Source organism: Durio zibethinus, chromosome 1 (assembly GCF_047325235.1).
Source record: "Durio zibethinus cultivar Kanyao isolate XHJ-2024 chromosome 1, ASM4732523v1, whole genome shotgun sequence".
In the NCBI taxonomy this organism is placed as follows: domain Eukaryota; kingdom Viridiplantae; phylum Streptophyta; class Magnoliopsida; order Malvales; family Malvaceae; genus Durio; species Durio zibethinus.
The window spans coordinates 26,184,646-26,202,992 of record NC_143162.1 but is presented as its reverse complement, the minus strand read 5'-3'; the positions used below and the strand labels follow the sequence as shown (position 1 = coordinate 26,202,992).

Below are 18,347 nucleotides of genomic sequence, written 5' to 3'. Positions count from 1 at the left end.
TTAGAGGATTTAATGACTTTCTTTTTTCAAAAGAAATTTTCAAAGTTTTCAAATAAAAATCCCAACAAACGATTAGCGGATATGCATTGATATAAAATCTTATCAAATGATTAGAGGATTTTATTATTTGCATTCAAAAAATAATTTCTTAGAAAATATCTTAATGAATTCGAAGACGAAGCCTCTTCAAAGTATGATAAATAGTCTTTTTGAATACTTTTGAGGTGAGGGGATGTTTTTGAATTATTATCTACATATAGGAGTAATGTAGGGATAATTTTTTATATTAAATTACTTGGTAAATTTTTTAAGCCTTTAGATAACATGAAATCAAGTAGGTATCATCCTTTGGGTGGGCGATATAGGGGTGCTATAACCTTTCTCATACGTACTCATACTCCAAAACCAAATTCTAGTTTCATAGATATGAATTTGCTTTTTAAAGATACATAAGTCAAGCTCAGGATATTTCTTTAAAATGGGATAAATTCACTTAGGCGGCCAATTACACCTATAACAAAAAGATTGGTGGCGACTCTTTAAAGTCAGATCTAGCGATAGCTTTACGATTCTATACGATATGATTTTGGCAACTCTGCTAGGGATAGCCAAAAGTCAACCCAGTAAATGAATTTGTATTATCCAAGTTGAATGTTTTCCTTAAAAAGATTTATTTATTTATTTGTTAAGCTTTTAATATTTCTTTTTCAAGTTTTAAGTATTTTATTTTCCATTTACATATACATAACATGAGCTCTATACCTAGGTTTCATCCCTTAAGAGGGATAAAGTACTTATGCTTTTATGAGATTTCATGTCTTTGCATGGGCTAGTGAAATACTCTCACTTAAATTGAACCATTGTAGCCTGTAATGGTCAAAGATTTGAGTGTCTTACTAGTCTATGATGGACAATAATATGGGGAACAATTTGGAAATTTTTAGATTTAACTTAAACCATATGTAATTAATCATAAGAAGCCAATCTTAGGTTAGAGGGATGTCCACCCACTTTTAGAATGTAACCCAAGTTAAAACATATGAAAGAACTTTGGTAGTGTTATTTGTATGAGATTTGTAATAAAGTTAAAAGAGTTTAAGTTTTATTCATTCTTTTATGTGTTATTATACAGCATTCATACATTTATTCATCTATGCATCATTAAATTTTTATGTACCTAGCATATAATGCATGTATTCATCATTCATGCATCTATTCATACAGTCATTTGTCAATCCATGCATCATTAAATTGTTATGTGAATGCATTTATTTATCCATTCATGCATGATTGAATTGTTGTGTATCATATTCAATATATGCATTCATTTATTCATTGATACATATAGAAGAATGTTTCTAAGAAGTTAGGATGATTCTTGGCATCTAGTAATATAGCATCTTAATTGTAGTAAAAAGGTTCGAGGATAGCTTAATCTTTTATCAAGCCAGAATTATGGTAGACGAACAAGTTATTCACTTTTAAAAGATGAAAAAGGCACAAGAAGAAACGAAAGGGCAATTAGAAGATATGGTTGAATTACTAAAAAATTTGAACAAAGAAAAAATAGTGGTTGAATGATTGATGATCTAAATAACTATTTGGCTTTGGCACATATTCTAAACAGGCATCTCGTGGAGCTCAATATCAAATGCCATTTATGGCAAGCTACCCCTACATGCATACTAATATGCCTATAATTACTGTTCTTACTCACTTAGCTTTTATTCTTGATCGAACTTAAGTTCTTAATTTGGATGATCTAAAGGAACATGAGAAACTAAAGATAAATATGGTAAAAATCAAGCAAAGCTTTGAATCTTAATAAAAAATGGATCTTATTGAAGAAAGGCGTTGAGTTATTAAGGGGATGGGATTTTATGGTTCAATGAATGCTATTGAACTGTGTTTGGTTCTTGATATGATCATTCCACCCAAGTTTAAAGTTTCTAAATTTGAAAAGTAAGATGGAACCAAATGCCCCATAATGCATGTTACTATATATTGCCACAAGATGGCCGTATATGTATGTGATGAAAAGTAACTCATCTATATTTTTTAAGATAGCCTTATTAGATTTGCTTTAAGGTGTTATGTCCAATTAGACAGGTCTTGTATTCATGGTTGAAAAGAATTAGCTAGGGCATTCATTACATAATACAAGCACATCATAGATTTGGCTCTAGATCATTTGTCTTTACAAAGAATGAAAAAAAAAGACACTAAAAACTTTAAGGAATATACCTAGAGGTGCAGAGATGCTACTATTCAAGTTCAACCATCGCTCACTGACAAACAGAATGCTCACTCATAAATAAACCATAATTTTATTTATTAATACTTTTAAAGCCCTATATTATAAAAGAGTGATTAGAAATGCTATTAAGAATTTTATTGATATGATAATTTCTGGAGAACTGATAGAAAATGTAATCAAGAATGAAAAATTTAAGAAAAATGGTACAAATGATGCGAAGAGAGATGATGCGCCAAAAAAGAAAGAATGAGATGCTTAAGTTACGATTTATGAGGGACAATAAGTTGAAGGTTTTACCCCATGTCAGTCTTATTTGATGTACCCACTCTCTATAAACAACCTCGCTCAAGACCCTTATCTTTGTCAACCTATGCAATAGTTAGACTTTCATGCAAATTCCTATCCTCAAACAACTGTCATCCAATCTGGGAGCAAGCAAAAAAGATTAATAAGAGAATTCTAATCCTAATTCTTGACATGTTGCCTAACTAATAAAGCACCAATTCTTTACCCCTGTGCTTTTAAAAATAACCCCAAATTCATTAGCAAGGAACTATGATTCGAATGGTAGATGTAATTATCATATGGGGATAATTGGACACTCAACTAAAAAATACAGGCAATTGAAAGAGAAAATTAAAGAACTCATCAATAATGGCACTTTGACCATTGAGCTTATAGAGCAATGGAAATCTGTTTTACAATAGTTTTTTTTTTTTGATATGTAAGGTATCAAACAATTTATGAGAAGATTTCAAAATTTTGAGTTTATTATCTAAGTTTTGCTTTGACATATGCATAAGTTTTTACTTAAGTTTTGCTTTCAATCTTGTCATATGAATTCCTACATTATATGTGAAAATAATCTTGAAGGAATTGGTAATTATTGTCAAGAATAAACATACCAAGTTATAACCAGTTTTTACTCTAATTTAGTTGAGAATTACACCACTATAAAGCCTGACTTCCCAAGTTTCACAAACTTGATTTTCAGTAGACCAAAAGAAATTTCAATGATGATAATCTTCATTAAGCCTATGAGTAATGAAATTTGCAAAATCTTTGTAAGCCAATACATGAAGTATTTTCTTAAAGATTTTAGATTTTAGGTAATTTCATAAGTATCAAGGCTAACCTAAATGCAACCTAACATTTACAATTTCTTTCTTCAGATATAATCACTGAAAAGGACATATCCCTTAGTATCTTTACTCCACATCTTGATATATGCAATATCCCTTTTATTTCATTATCCTAAAATTTTTTTTTGCCCACGTTTTGGGTAAGTTTACCAAAAACTCAAATTAACCAATTTTTTCAATATCTTTTCCTCTGGATGGCATTGAGTTTATCTTTTGATGTGAGTTGTGAAATCAAAATTTTTGCATTAGGACTTCATTTGATGTAGTAATTGAGCTTGAGTTGAAAAAAATTTAAAAAAAAGATAAAAAAAAAAAAGAATTGATTGTAACATTGTACATATGAGATATTCAAATCATTCCAAAATTAAAGAAAACTCTTCTTTTGAGAATTACTTTTTAATGAAGGTATCCATACCTGATATGATAGATTACCATATTTCATATTCTTTTCATGAAAAGAAAATATCCATTTGCTATTCTTTTTTACCTTATTAAATTTTTTTTAGAAGAACCCTAACCAAGGATCATCCTTCATACTGAGGGGTAAGTATGAAAGAGGATATATTTAAGAATGCAATGGATGTAAAGCTAAGGGCAAGGAAAAAATACCTATAGTCAAAAGGCAAGTTTTCAAAATTTTGGGCCCTATTTGTTTAAATATGGAAAAATGAAGAAACAAAAGGAAAAAAAATAAAAAAAAGAAAAAAAGATGAAAATGCATGTTTTGAGAAGGTGAAAGGAAAATTCCATTGAGAAAAGAAATGATCCTTGGTTTAATTACCCTTAAACACATTTTTGGGCCATTTATCTTTTTTTTCAGAACCTTAAACCTTAGCCTACGTTATGTCTTTTGAAAAGTCCATTTTGATCAAATGTGGATATTTAAATTGAAAAGATTTTCTTTAGGAAATCACCATTACTTTTTTATTTTCGATGAATTTTGAGTTTTCAAATGCATGATGGAATAATTAAAAAAAAAAAGAGAAGAGAAAAGAAGATTAAATAGAGCTTTAGGGTGCAAACTCGAAAGGGTAGTCTAGAGTAGGATTAAAAGTAACTCAAGTAATATCATTAAAAGAAGGAACCAAATGAAAATCTTTAAGAAATTCCAAAAGACAAACCTCAATCTGAAGATTTATTTTGAAATTTGAACCTTTCTTTCTTTTCTAAAAATTTTGAGCCTATTATAGTAGTTTGGCATTTGTTAAATTACCATATCAAGAAATTACGAGATTGCAAAAGTGGATTGTGCTTTAAAAGATGATTTTTCATTGGTAAGCCCAAATGAAAACATAATGATTTGCTTTTTCCTATTCAGTGGTAAAATCTTTTTTAAGACTTTGGTGTATCGAACCATTTTGTTCCTTTAAATAGACCAAGTTCAGATTCACTTTCATCATTTTATGTAATAATCACCAATTTTTAGAAGATTCATTCAAATTTTTTTTAAAGAATATGCATTTTTGGATCATGGAATAGTATATGGGCAATTTCTTTGGTTGTCATGAACATTGGGGCATTTGTTGTCAAAATATTTATATTTAAATTGACATAAATTGGTGTGGATAAAAGATAGGTGATTTTAGATCATTATGGTAAGAATGATTTTTTGGAACAAGGAGAATGGTCATCATAAAAGATTTGAATAAGATCTACGGATAAGATAAAATGATTTGAAAATAGAATGCTTTGAGTAAAAAAAAAGGGATGGATGATTGTTATTGAAAACTAGCTTGTTAGCTAGTTTTAAAGCTCTATGACAAAAAATGAAAAAGGGCTTGAAGACCTATTTATCACAATTAAAGATTCATGACATTGATTTTTGTATTGCATGCATGACATTCATCTCATTCATTAAATATTCAGTTGACTTTGGATTTGGATTTTGAAAGGTTAAAATTTTGAAAATATAAGATTTTGACCCTTGATTGAAGAGAATTTGTTGAGTTTGAGATTTCAATTTTTGGTTGAGGAAAAATTTTTAAGACAAAAGTGATAAGTTTTAGGCTAAAAAAATTTTCAAAATGAGATTTAGTTTAGCATTGATTAGGAGGTGAAACCTTTTTGAAGATGAGATGTTTTATTTCAAAAGAAATAATTTTTTTTTAAAGTTTTAAAATCTTTGTTAAGGATAAGCTTTTTCAAATATAAGAAATGATTTGTAAGATCTTCGAGCATAATTTGTAAGGCCTCCGAGGATAATTTTCAGGACCTCTGGGCATGCTTTATAAGATCTCTGGATGTAATTTGTAAGCTTTTAGGTATAATTTTCAAGACTTTCGAGCATAATTTGTAAGGCCTCTACGCATAATTCTCAAGACCTTCGAACATAATTTGTAAGGCTTTTGGGCATAATTTTCAAGATCTTCAAACATAATTCTCAAGACCTTTAGATATGATTTGCAAGACCTCTGTGCATAATTTGTAAAGTTTTTGGGCATAATTTTCAAGGCCTCCGTGTATAATTTGTAAGACCTTCAAACATAATTCTCAGGATCTTTGGACATGATTTTTAAAACTTTTGGATATAATATCAGAAAAACTAAAATTTTTTTTAAAAAAAAAAGACCTTTTGATAAGATTTTGATCCTCATATGAGGAAAATATTGTGAAGATGAAGTTTGAAACCTTTGGATGAAAAAAATAATTTTAAGAAGAGTTGGTAAATCTTAGTTAAGAAACTCTTCCAATTTTAAAGTTTCATAGCCTCTATTTAGAGGAGTTTTTTTTTTTTTAACCTCAAGATGAAAATCTCATATAAGAATCCTTGAGACATTGAATTTTAGATTTAAACTTTTCAAATGAGAATTTTTGAATTTTGGATGCGAATCTTTAAGATTTTCAAATGTGAATGTTTGAATCCTTGATAAGAATCTTAAAGACTTATGCAAATCTCAATAATCTTTTGGTGAGAATCTTAAATCTTGGATTTAAATATTTGAATGAACCCCTAATCTCCTTTAGATAAAAATTTCTTTTACATTTTCAAAGTTGTGGAATCTTTACTTTAAGGAGCATTTAAGTGTTAAAATTTGTAAGACCTTTGGGCATAGTCTTTAAGTTATTCAAGCAAGATTTGTAAGTCTTTTGAGCTGAATCTATTTTCATGTCAAGAATTGTAAGACCTCCTAACATAATCTCAAGTCCTCTAGGTAAGATTCGTAAATCTTTTGAGCTGAATTTATTGAATAAAAGTGAGAATATTTTTATATTTCAAAGTTGTTAAGCCTTTATTGAGGAAGAACTTTTGTAATTTTATTTATTGATTTTTCTAGGCCCGAACAAAATGGATGTTATTTATCTTTACACAATTCTTGTTTCATAGAAAATGTGCAAAGAAGAGTAGTCGTAGACACCCCATTTAGTTTGGGGTATTTTTTAATTTAATTTTATGATTTTAGTATTTTGTTTAGTTTAGGATTATTTATTTTGTTAATTAATTGGTTTATAGTTTTTTTTAAAAAAAAAAAAAAGAGAAAAAGTTTGATTTGGTTTGAAGTCTAATATTCTAATTGAAAAACGGAATGTATTGATTTGAGAAGTGGACTTGGATTAAAAATCTAAAATTGACTTTGATTAGGAGATTGAAATAAAAAAAAAATTCTCTTATTGCAATTTGGATTAGAGGCCTATAAAAGACCTTATTAGGATCAATTAGATACAATGAAGAATCAATAAAAAAAATCAAGGGAGAAAGAGTAAAAAAAAGGCAAAAAAAAATTAAAAGGTTTTTTTTTGTCTTATATGGTGTTTTGGGTTTAAATAATTATAATTTTCTCTTGGAAGTTTTGTGTTAGGGAAAGGAGTTGAGATGAAACACAAAAGGAAGGTATTCAACAAAAAATTTTAACAGCAAAAGTTTTTAGAGTTTCAAGTATATATGTTTTAGGTTTTTGTTTGATTTTTGTTTAAACTATAAAGAAAGGCAATCACCATAGCTAAGGGGTGTTAGCAAAGCCATAGGCTATATTGTAGATATAAAATCTTATCAAACAATTGAAAGATTTTATTATTTGCTTTCAAAAAATAATTTTTTAGAAAATATGTTAATGAATCCGATGACGAAGTCTCTTCAAAGCATGATAAATAGTCTCTTTGAATACTCTTGAGGTGAAGTGATGTTTTTGAATTATTATCTACATATTGGAGTAATTTAGGGATAATTTTTTATATTAAATTACTTAGTAAGTTTTTTAAGCTTTTGGATAATACAAAATCAAGTTGTTACCATCTTTTGGATGGGCAATGTAGGGGTGTTGTAACCTTTCTCTCACGTAACCGTACTCTCGAACCCATTTATGATTTCGTAGACATGAATATATTTTTTAAAGATACCTAAATCAAACTTGAGGCATTTCTTTAAAATAGAACAAATTCATTGTGATGGCCAATTATATTTATAATAAAAAGATTGGTGGAAACTCTTTAAAGTTAGATCTAGTAATAGCTCTAAGGATTTATACGTTATGACAATCTAATCTTGATTTTTTTTATAAAACAAATTTATGTTGGATAGATGTGAATTAAAATCAATTGAATGCAAATTATTTTATCATCCTTATCTCCATTGATTTTTTTTTTTTTACAAAATTTATCTAATAAAAAATAAGGAAAAAAAATTTTAAAAACAAAAATGTAGATTAAATAAAAAAACAAAAAATAAAACAAATAAGTAGAGAATGGAAAAAAGAAAGGGTATCATGTGGACACCCTCCACAAAATTAAATATTAGATTTAATATAAAAATTACATATGTATGAATTATTACACTATATAAACTACGTATGAAATTTCGCTTGAGTACGTTGACTGATTATATAATTTTACTTTTGTTTTTCATTGAACTACTACCTATAAATGGGCCTCTAATTTTTATGTCATTCAAAAGATTAACAAAAAAATTATAAATAGTTTTAACGTTGCTTAAAGGATAAAAATTTCTAAAGTAAAGAACAAAATCCTCGAATTTAAAACTTTGTAGCATCTAAAAAGGGAACATTCCAAGTATAAAAAAATTTGAACATTCCATTTAAAACGAAAAGAGTAATTTTATTTTATTTTTTTTTAACTATAACCAAGTAATTTCAACTTGAATATATGTGTTAACCCCATATTTTGAAAGAAAATATATAGGCTTTAAGTAAACTTTTTGTTTTGAGTTTTGAACATAACCTTTCAATTTTGGCCAAAAAAACATATGCTTTCAATGATATCGTCGAACCATATACTAACGCATTAATTTCAGAATGGATTGATGACCTTGGTTAATAGTGGCCCGCACATGATCAACTCCAATATAAAAATTGATTGCACGATTGCTTATATCAAAACATAAGTCAATGTTTATCACTTCCCCTTTTTCACTGTCTCCATCAAGTGCTGAATCTCGTCAATGCCATGATAGAATCCATTTTACCCACCTTCGTGTTATATAAAATCTTAAAGAGTGAATCGAGCTTAAGACAACTATTTCATATAGTTATCATTGAAATGTAGTAGCTAATAAATTTGAAGTTCAATTATTAATTCTTGCAATATGTATTTTTTTTATTTTCAAATAATAACATTTTTTGTTAAAAAAAAATCTTAAAGATATAATAGTAATTAGAATTAAAATGAAATGTCAATTTAGAAAATATCGCACCTGATTTTTAAAAAGAAACTACATTTGAGTATTTAACTTAATTGATTGTTATATGATCATTTATTTAAAAAGTAAGATTTGAATTATATTTTCTCCAAATAAAAAATTGAAGATATCAAGTTTAATTATTAAAATAAGAAGGTGAGATTAAAAGAATGGAAGAGAATTATCTTGCGTTATGTAACTTTATATCACACTACATAAAAAATCATTAGTTACTTATAAAACAATGATCTGTGGTTGGTGTATCATTACTAAAATATCTATATTTGCAACCACAATATATATTCCTTTTGCCTACTGACCATATATACTATACTATGATGACAAGTCAAATTCTAAGATACCAACAAATTTGAGTAATCTTAATCAATAACCAAACATTTAATGTTTAGACAGGGTTTCAACTTTGAATCATTTTAAGCATACCAACGAGTCAAACTATAATGCATTTTATTTTAGAATGCTGTTCATAAGTATTGACTTGTAATTGACAAAGAAAGAAATTCTTTTCTTTATCAACTTAGAATAACTTTATTTTTTTTTATGTTTACTAATTAAAATATGAATGATATTCACAAGACAAGAAAAAAAGAAAAATTACCATTTAATATTGTGTAACACAAGACTACAATGTGAAAAATTTTAATTGGTAATTGGGATTATTATAGTAATAATGAAGTTTGACGATGTATATAAACATATATTATAGAAGTAAAAAGGAAAAGGGTTTAGGGATGGAATATACGCTTCTGTAAGGACGGTGTGAATGTAAGTCGTAAAACTCCGACGAAAGGAAAGGGTCTCTCCACAGAGTCTAACAAGGCCTGCCTTCTTTACATGTTTGTTTTTCAACTTTGCAGTAAATAAATTAGTACTTTACTACTTAAGTACTTTCCCTTAAACAAACAAAATCCCAGGTATGTTCTGTCCTTTCGCCACCAATCTCATCATGCCATCTCAGCCTGGACCCACCAATTGGAAGATAATCTAGTGGCAAATTAGTAATTTCACATGTCATAAACCTAAAAAGCAAATGCCCTTTTCTAGTTTGAAAAATATGATATAGTGGCGTGATTTTTCCCTCCAGTATTTTTTTTTAATATAATGAAAAGGCAAAGTCCTAAAAATTCCCATCTCGCTCACGGACAGAACGCGAATAACCCACACACTTCTGTTTTTTTTACAATAATTCCCTTTTTATTAAATATTGAATACCCAAAAAACCAGGGTCCAACTCTGGCATTTACGATTCAATCATCATACGGAGCACGATTTTCAGTGTGGTGAGGATGGTTTTTGCCAGAAGAGGTTTTGTGATTTTTTTTAAATGAAATGAAAATCCCCCACAAGTTTCAAATCTTCGACTCAGTTCCAGCGTAATACAATAAAGCTATAAGAGGGAAGAGGAGGCGTTGGAATTTCTCTCATGGAAAGGCGCGTTTACGAAGTTTGGAAAGGAAGAAATGTATGTCTTCTTTTTTTTTTTTTGTGGTTTTCTATCTAAATGCTTCGTTCTGGCATCTGGGGATTGTTTAGATTTGTTTAATTTGTAGAAAAATGAGTTGGGTTTTGATTGGTTTAGTGGGATTTTGGGGTTTGCGTTCTTAATCAATGGGGGCTCTAATTAGTTTTTATTCTGCGAGGTGATTTCTTTTGTACTATGAATTATGATACTTTGAAAATGGGGAAAACATGCAGAAAATAATGAACTTTTTTATATTTTGCGTGTTTTTGACAGTTTGTTGATTTATTTTGCATTGATGAAGTTAGGCTAGGAGTTGTGGTTAAGGATGCATTCTTGGTAATGAAGCTTTTGCAATTTACTCTTATGACCAAATGGTGGAGAAGCTTTGGGTTTAAAGAAAGTCAATTGTGAATTCTTGAGTAGAGTTACGGAGTATGGCCTTACAATTTTCAGGTAGAATTGGAGTGCTTTTATGCCAAACCACTTTGGGGACAGTAGGCAGACTCCATGCTTGATATATATTTTTGCGTTTTAAGGGTTCTATGTGTGTGCTTGTAGCTGTCACACTTTTGTGGGCGTTATTAAGAATTTGAAACTCATTCTCATCTCCCAATGTTTGAGAGCAATGTCCTCTTTGAAATAACATAATTATAATTATAACATTCCAAATTGTTGCAATTGTGGAAGATTCAACGGGATGGATTCTCTTCTGTTCTACTTTACCCTTTCCAAATTTTAAACCACAATAATGAAGCATTGCTTTGCTTGGCTTGGTGATTCTTTGGATATACATTCTACTCTATTAGTGTGGCAATATCTATATCAAAGGGATCGGTGCAAAAGTATTGTTTGAATTGAAAGATGAACAACGTGGCCATAGTTTGTGATTTTTTAGCCACATTTGTTGGAAGTTACAGGCAAAAATTTTCAATCCCCTGGGTCCCCCCCCCCCCCCCCCCCCCCGCCTTTGAAGGTATATAATGATAAAGATGGTTGCTATTTATTTTTGTGACATTCACTACCTATTTGGATGTGAAATTGACCAGGTTTTCCTTTCTAGTGGTGGAATGGGGATGTTTCAATGTGTAATAATTGTCAAGTTGAAGAAAGTAACACTAATTAGAAAATTCAAGCAACTTTTTAGGAGGGTGGGGGATGAGCAATGCAGGGTTCTATATTATTACTAAGTGGATTATGCAAAGAATTTAGAGATCCAATGTTTGATGTTTTTTGTTTGAGAGGTGCACAGAAACTATTGCAGCATGTTTTTGGTCATGCTCTGTAGCGATGATCTACATGTGGTGATGAGATTTATTGAGATTGGGTTCAATGTTATTGAGTGGTTTACATATCTCATGGCTCTCAGAAAATTTAAGAGATCTAATCAGTATATGATCAAGAAGCTGGGTGGAGTGGCAAGAAAAAAATGTTTACGTGAGCTAGCCTTTTTAAGCCATTAGATGAGTATAAATTATTTTTTTCTTACAACACATTTAAGCTCATTATAGTTATTTCATATGCAAGCTAAACTTTCATTCAGTGCATGGTTGGGATTTTACTATTGGCTCTAGGTTGTTGGAAAAGGCTCTAAGTGTAGTCAACTATGAGATAGTTTTAGGCTTTAGATTATGATGAACAGGGAAAAATTGTCTAATATTTTCAGTAGATTTGATTGGTAAATTTTCCAGTTTACTATCATTTATGTTTGCTTAGATAGGACTGAATAGCCTATGAGGATTGCTTGATGGATTTTGCTAGATTTTTTCTACTTTATATGGCAATGGCACAAATTTTCTTCTTTGGAAGTTCTAGATAAGTGTTGATGTTTTTGTTTAAAATTTGTCTATTGAATTTTGCAAAGATGGTTCCTGATGTTTGAATTTGTTAAGAATGATATTTTTAACATTCATTTTGAGCTTTAATTGTCTTTCTGGTTGAGCTTTAGAAAGAATATTGTGTTATGAGCTTGTTTTGCTCAGTTACAGTTGCTGCAAGAAGTGATGCTAAATATTTATAAAAAAAAGTCTTAGTGAAATAGATTCTTTTGAGAAGTTGAATCCAGAAATTATCTGAAATAGTTAATACTATATATTTTATTCATGCAAAACTTAATTATATGGCTAAAATATGAAAAAAGCCCTTGAAGTATTCAAAACAATTGAACTAAGTCCTTATACTATTATTGCATCTAAATAAACCCCTAAACTTTTATTTTCACTATCTAAGCCTTTCTATAGTAAAATTAATGACATATTGATATATTTTAGGATATGTGGATAATGATTTGGCAAAAAATGTACATATGGCAAAAATGTGTAAAAATGAGAAAATGTCAAAAAAGGAGTAGTCTAATAAAAAATTTTCGTAATTGGTACCATGATAGAAAATAATGATTAAAAAAGAAATAGTACTAATATATAAAATTAATAAAAAAATAAAATTACTTTTATGACTTTAATGTTCAATGTGTTAGATTACAAATGATTATCATAAGTGTGTGTGTGTGTGTGTGTGTGTGTGTGTATACACACGTAGACACAAGTAAAATATATGTATATTTAGTCAAATAATATGTGCATTGGAGGTCCTAAATGTAATTTTAATTTATTTTTTATTAATTTTACATATAGACATTTCCTTTTCACTAATTATTTTCAATTATGGTATCAAATAATTAATCTTTTTTCTTAATTTTCATATAATTATAGACATTTCCTCTTTTATTAATTTTACATATAAACATTTTTTTATTAATAAAATAATGATTTTACTTATATACATTTTCTTTTATTAATTATTTTCGATCATGGTCAAATAATTAATTGTTTTTATTAATTTTCACATAAATTTAGACATTTCATTTTTTATTAATTTTATAATTTTTTTATAATTATTTTTAATTATGGTATCAACTAATAAAATTTGTTGTTAGACCATCTTTTTTTAAAATTTTCTTATTTTTACACATGTATACATTTTTTTTGACATGTTATTGTCTACATGTCTTAAAATATACCAACATATCATTAATTTAAGGACAAAAGGGCTTAGATGGTAGAAAATAAGAATTGAGAGGCTTATTTAGATGAAATAATAATATAAGGGCTGTTTTGAATACGTCAAGGGTTTTCTTTTTTTTTCATATTTTAGCATAATTATATCTATCAGCTTTGCGTTGCAGCTTTATTTTGAAGCACAATGAGCATCAATCTTTGGTCTTTAGAAACTTGTTTTTAATACTGAAGGTAAAGCTGTTCCTTCCATACCCATGTTTAGTCCAACTTAAGCTTTGTAGTGTAGTGAAGCTGTTTGAAAGATGGGCCACACAAGCATTATATTTTACTATTGAAGGGTTATGAGCTCTTTGGTTAAGGCCATTTCCTTGTAAGCCTTTGATTTTATTTAACTTGCTCTGAACTTTGTAATTCATTGTGATACTACCATTATTGTGTTTTGCAATTAGTTGATTGAAAGTCCCTGCTTGGTTCCTCTTAGAGTCCTCCTTTGAGTGCTAGGTTTCCTTTCGACATTTTTTGATAGTTTTATCTAATCATATTACGGTATCCACAAACCTGAAAGATGAATGATTTAATAAAAAGAAAGTGCATACATAGTTTGCATATTATTTAATTGGAGAAGGTTATTCCAAAAGGAAATTATGCTTTGAACTTTACAAAAAGTTTTGTAAAATTTTCTGTGTATGAGGATTTCAACTATTTCGATGGGGCTTCCGGTATCCCTTTTATCCTTTTCTGTAGTTAAAAAAAAGACCAGATCAAAGTTGAATAGAATGAGAGAGCTAAGACCATTTTAGCAATCATATGAATATAGTATAAGGAGTAGGAAAATTTCATGATTGCTACTGCTCTGAGTGCTTGTTGAGGGTTAAGAGTTTCTCTTGATTATAGCCTTATCCTTTTTGTTTCTTTTAGGAGCCTTACTTTTAATTGTGTAGGTTTGTATAAGCAAAGTATTGATCTAATGCTCAAATGTTGATCTAAATAGCATTTATTAGTCAAGGAAATTTGCTTGCTCAATAATCTCTCTGCTCTTGATGTTATTCCCTTTTTGAATTTTTATAAAATTTATATTTAGTAAGCAAAATTGAAAAAGTTTAAAGCATTTATTAACCTATACATTGAGGCAAAAATCAAAACTTGAATGTAATGCTTAAATTTCCCCCCATTTTGATAATTAGGGTCCTGTGCTAGAAGTTATAATAAAGGATTACCGTTAGATTTATATTGATGTTATTGAGGATATGTAGAGGAAGCAGTTACAAGTGTTGAAACTGGTGAAAATACTATTATCACATATTTACAACAGGGAACTACTTTACATCCTCACTCTTTCCGCTAGTCATGGATAAACTTACCGAGCATATTTTTAGATGATATTAGTAAATGAGACTTAGGTTGGAGGTAAATGAAAGTTAGAACTTTGAAGACTACTTTAGGATGCATGGCAGCATGGGTGTAGGTTAACTAGGACCAAAACTTAATAAATGGAGTGCAATTTGTGAATAACATTTAGAATATCATTGTTAAAATATAGAAATTTGATAGCACGTTCTTTATTTTATATTTTGCTTTCTCCAGTCTAGATAGATCTTGCCTTGATTTTCCTTTAGCATTTAATTCCTCTTCTATATACTTTATGCAGAAGTTTATCCTTGGTGGGAGGCTGATATTTGGGCCAGATGCTAGGTCTCTGCTTGTTACCTTATTGCTGATCACTGTTCCTGTTATTATCTTTTGTGTATTTGTTGCAAGGCATCTTCAGCATGCATTTTCTCCACACAATGCAGGATATTCAATTCTGGTGGTAGCAATTGTATTTACTATCTATGTAAGTCATCTTCACCTTTTCCTCATTGCTTGAATTCTTTCTTGAGGTTTTAGAACAACTACTGTTGAGGTGATCACCCTGGATGCCAGCAGAGTTAACTGTTATGTAAGAACTTTACCAGCTGCAAGTTATGGATAAGATGGAGTACCAATTTTAATTGTTGGGGTTTCTCAACAATTGTCTCTGTCGTAAATTTTCTGAACAAAATTTTTGTGTGCATTTATTGAAGTTAAATTTTCACAATCTAGAGTAAACCAATTTTTATGTCCCAATTCATAAGATAGTTGATCTTCTGAATTTTAAAAGATTTTTTGGTGGAATATATGATGGAATCCTTTCATATAATCTAGATCAGTTGTTGAATTTGTACTGGAAGTGGAGTTCTCATAGAAGTTTGACCTTCTTGGGTCTTAGATAAAATTAGGAATTTAGGATAGCGCCTACTTATTTCTTGACATGATGTTATATGGTGAATGCATTTTTAAAGTAGTAAATCTTTTGGATAACTTTTTATCTCTTATTTTTTTAACTTTTTCTTTTGGGTTGTCTAAATTGCTATTGATTTTAATAGCACAGTTTATTTTGATAGGTGTTGATTCTTCTTTTGCTCACATCAGCCCGGGACCCTGGAATCATTCCACGCAATTCACATCCACCAGAGGAAGAGTTCCGCCATGATTCTTCGGTTTCAGCTGAGGCTGGGGGTAGGCAAACACCCAGCCGTCAGTTCCCTCGAACCAAGGAAGTTATGGTTAATGGAATTCATGTGCGAGTGAAGTATTGTGACACATGCATGCTCTATCGCCCTCCCCGTTGCTCCCACTGTTCCATTTGCAGCAATTGTGTGGAGCGTTTTGATCACCATTGCCCTTGGGTGGGGCAATGCATTGGACAGGTATGTTGTTTTATCTGATAAACCTGTTTATTGATTCTTATCTGGATGTTTCTTGCTTGCTTCTCTTGAGCAGTGTTTTGTTAGGAGGCTGACTGTTGTGCTTATGAGCAGCGAAATTACCGGTATTTCTTTATGTTCGTTTCTTCGGCAACTGTTCTCTGCATCTATGTGTTCTCCATGTCAGCGTTGTACATCAAGGTTCTGATGGATGATCACCATGGAACAGTTTGGAAAGCAATGCAGGAATCTCCTCCATCTGTCATACTAATGGCATATTGTTTCATTTCGCTGTGGTTTGTAGGCGGGCTAACTGGGTTTCATTTGTACCTCGTTGGAACAAACCAGGTCTGTTAATTTCTCCTGGTTGCTGTATGATGGCTCAAGTTGTGCTTGATCTTAATTATTTCAAAATTACAAAGACCTTGACTTTTTTTTTGAATGGCACATGATTTCCTGACTTGATTTAAGTATGATAAAAATTGACCGAAGCCTTATATTGTTTTTTCTGCCCTCTAACTTGTGAGAGTTTGGCAAATGCATATGGAAAATATTCTGCAATGAAAAATATTAGTAAGTTTTTGGCCTTGAGTCTAGTAACATGGTAAAATTGGGTATAGAGGGTGTCGGTGTGAATGTCGCCAGAGGGGAGGGGGGGGGGGGGGGAGCATGTTTTACATTGTTGTTTTATAGTATGGAACAAAGTTCCATTTTATCTTTAGTTCCTCGAGTTTTTTTAGGAGTTAACTACTGCACCTTCATGTCTTTCAGACTACCTATGAAAACTTTCGATATAGGGCTGACAACAGAATCAATGTTTACAATCGGGGTTGTCCAAGTAATTTTCTTGAAGTATTTTGCACAAAAATAAAGCCCTCGAAGAACAATTTTCGGGCTTTTGTTCAAGAGGAGGTACCAAGGCCTACTTTACCAAGTAGCCGGGAAGCAGAAGCAGAAGATCTTGATGGAGATCTACGTTCAAAGGTTGAGGATGATCTAGAGATCGGTGAAGATCTATTGAAGATCTCCCAGAGGCGTAATATCGAGGAAATTGATGAGGAAATCCGCAGTAGAGGGAGCAACGGCCCTTCTTATACCACCTTGGAGGCTGATTCTATTCTAGGTTCAGATCATCGTGCTCCTACAATTCGATCTGACACTAGACACTCAAGTTGGGGAAGGAGAAGTGGTAGTTGGGAAATTGCAGCCGATGTCCTTGCCAATTCCACCGTTACTGAAAGCAGAAGCTATATCATTCCAAAAGAAGTTAGACAATGATGGGGTAATTTGTATGGTTTGCCATTGCATGAATGATGATGTGCAGTCTGTTGGATAGTGTTTTCCTCGTATGGCGGGGAAGTTCAATTGATTAGAGAATGACAATTATCCATCGGGGAGTGAAATTTACTCCCCTTTTAGGTGTGAAAGCATGTATTATCAACTTTCTTTTATTTCTTTTTTTTTTTTTTTTTTTTGAATTCTAGTACTTCTCTTTTTTAGTTTTCTTTTGGAAAGCAGTCCATGGGATAGGAATGTGTCTTTGTAATTGTTTTTGAGAAGATAAATGAATAGTGCCTTCCTTTCTATACTCTCTTCTCTTAGCATTGTTGAAATGATATTCAACGTTTGGTGGAATGTCTAGTTTTGTTTTTATTTCCTGCTCCTCACAAAATTATCTAAAAGCTCTCTGTCCGATAATTAGGATTAGGAAGCTTTCAGTTATCTATATTTAACTTGCATTAGTTTCTGTTTTGATCTGTGAATTATCCCTCTTTCATAGAATTTTCTTTTTCTTGTTTGTCATCACAAAATGTAACAAGATGGATTTTTTTTTCCCTTTATATATTTTATTTTTTTTACATTATGTAGAAACGAGAGATTTTTTTTTTTGAAGTAAAAAAATTTTAAAAATTAATAACAAAATAATCCTTTTATAAATTCAGTAATTTCCACATAAAAAAATTCATACGAAGTGATCATAAAAAATGTCTGGAGTAAAGTTTAGGAACTTTGCTGTTAAATAAAAAGGAAAAAAAACAGCAAAACATCGGTTGATGATACAACCAATGTCCACGCGTACTTTTGTAGAGTCCGAA

The 18,347-nt window shown here is 30.3% G+C and overlaps 1 protein-coding gene across 1 annotated transcript; it reads left to right on the top strand.

Moving 5' to 3' along the window:
• Nucleotides 1-10,178: 10,178 nt before the first annotated feature.
• On the top strand, nt 10,179-17,844 carry LOC111312183 (protein S-acyltransferase 8-like). The gene is made up of 5 exons (XM_022912220.2): nt 10,179-10,511; nt 15,174-15,359; nt 15,949-16,254; nt 16,366-16,599; nt 17,023-17,844. The coding sequence occupies exons 1-5, from the start codon at nt 10,473-10,475 to the stop codon at nt 17,527-17,529; spliced, it is 1,272 nt and encodes a 423-aa protein (XP_022767955.2). The 5' UTR covers nt 10,179-10,472; the 3' UTR covers nt 17,530-17,844.
• Nucleotides 17,845-18,347: the final 503 nt, after the last annotated feature.

Coding starts and splice junctions, on each gene's coding strand:
- LOC111312183 (XM_022912220.2), top strand. CDS start 10,473: ATGGAAAGGCGCGTTTACGAAGTTTGGAAAGGAAGAAAT. Junction 16,255..16,365: donor TGGGGCAATGCATTGGACAG/GTATGTTGTTTT, acceptor GCTTATGAGCAG/CGAAATTACCGGTATTTCTT. Junction 16,600..17,022: donor ACCTCGTTGGAACAAACCAG/GTCTGTTAATTT, acceptor CATGTCTTTCAG/ACTACCTATGAAAACTTTCG.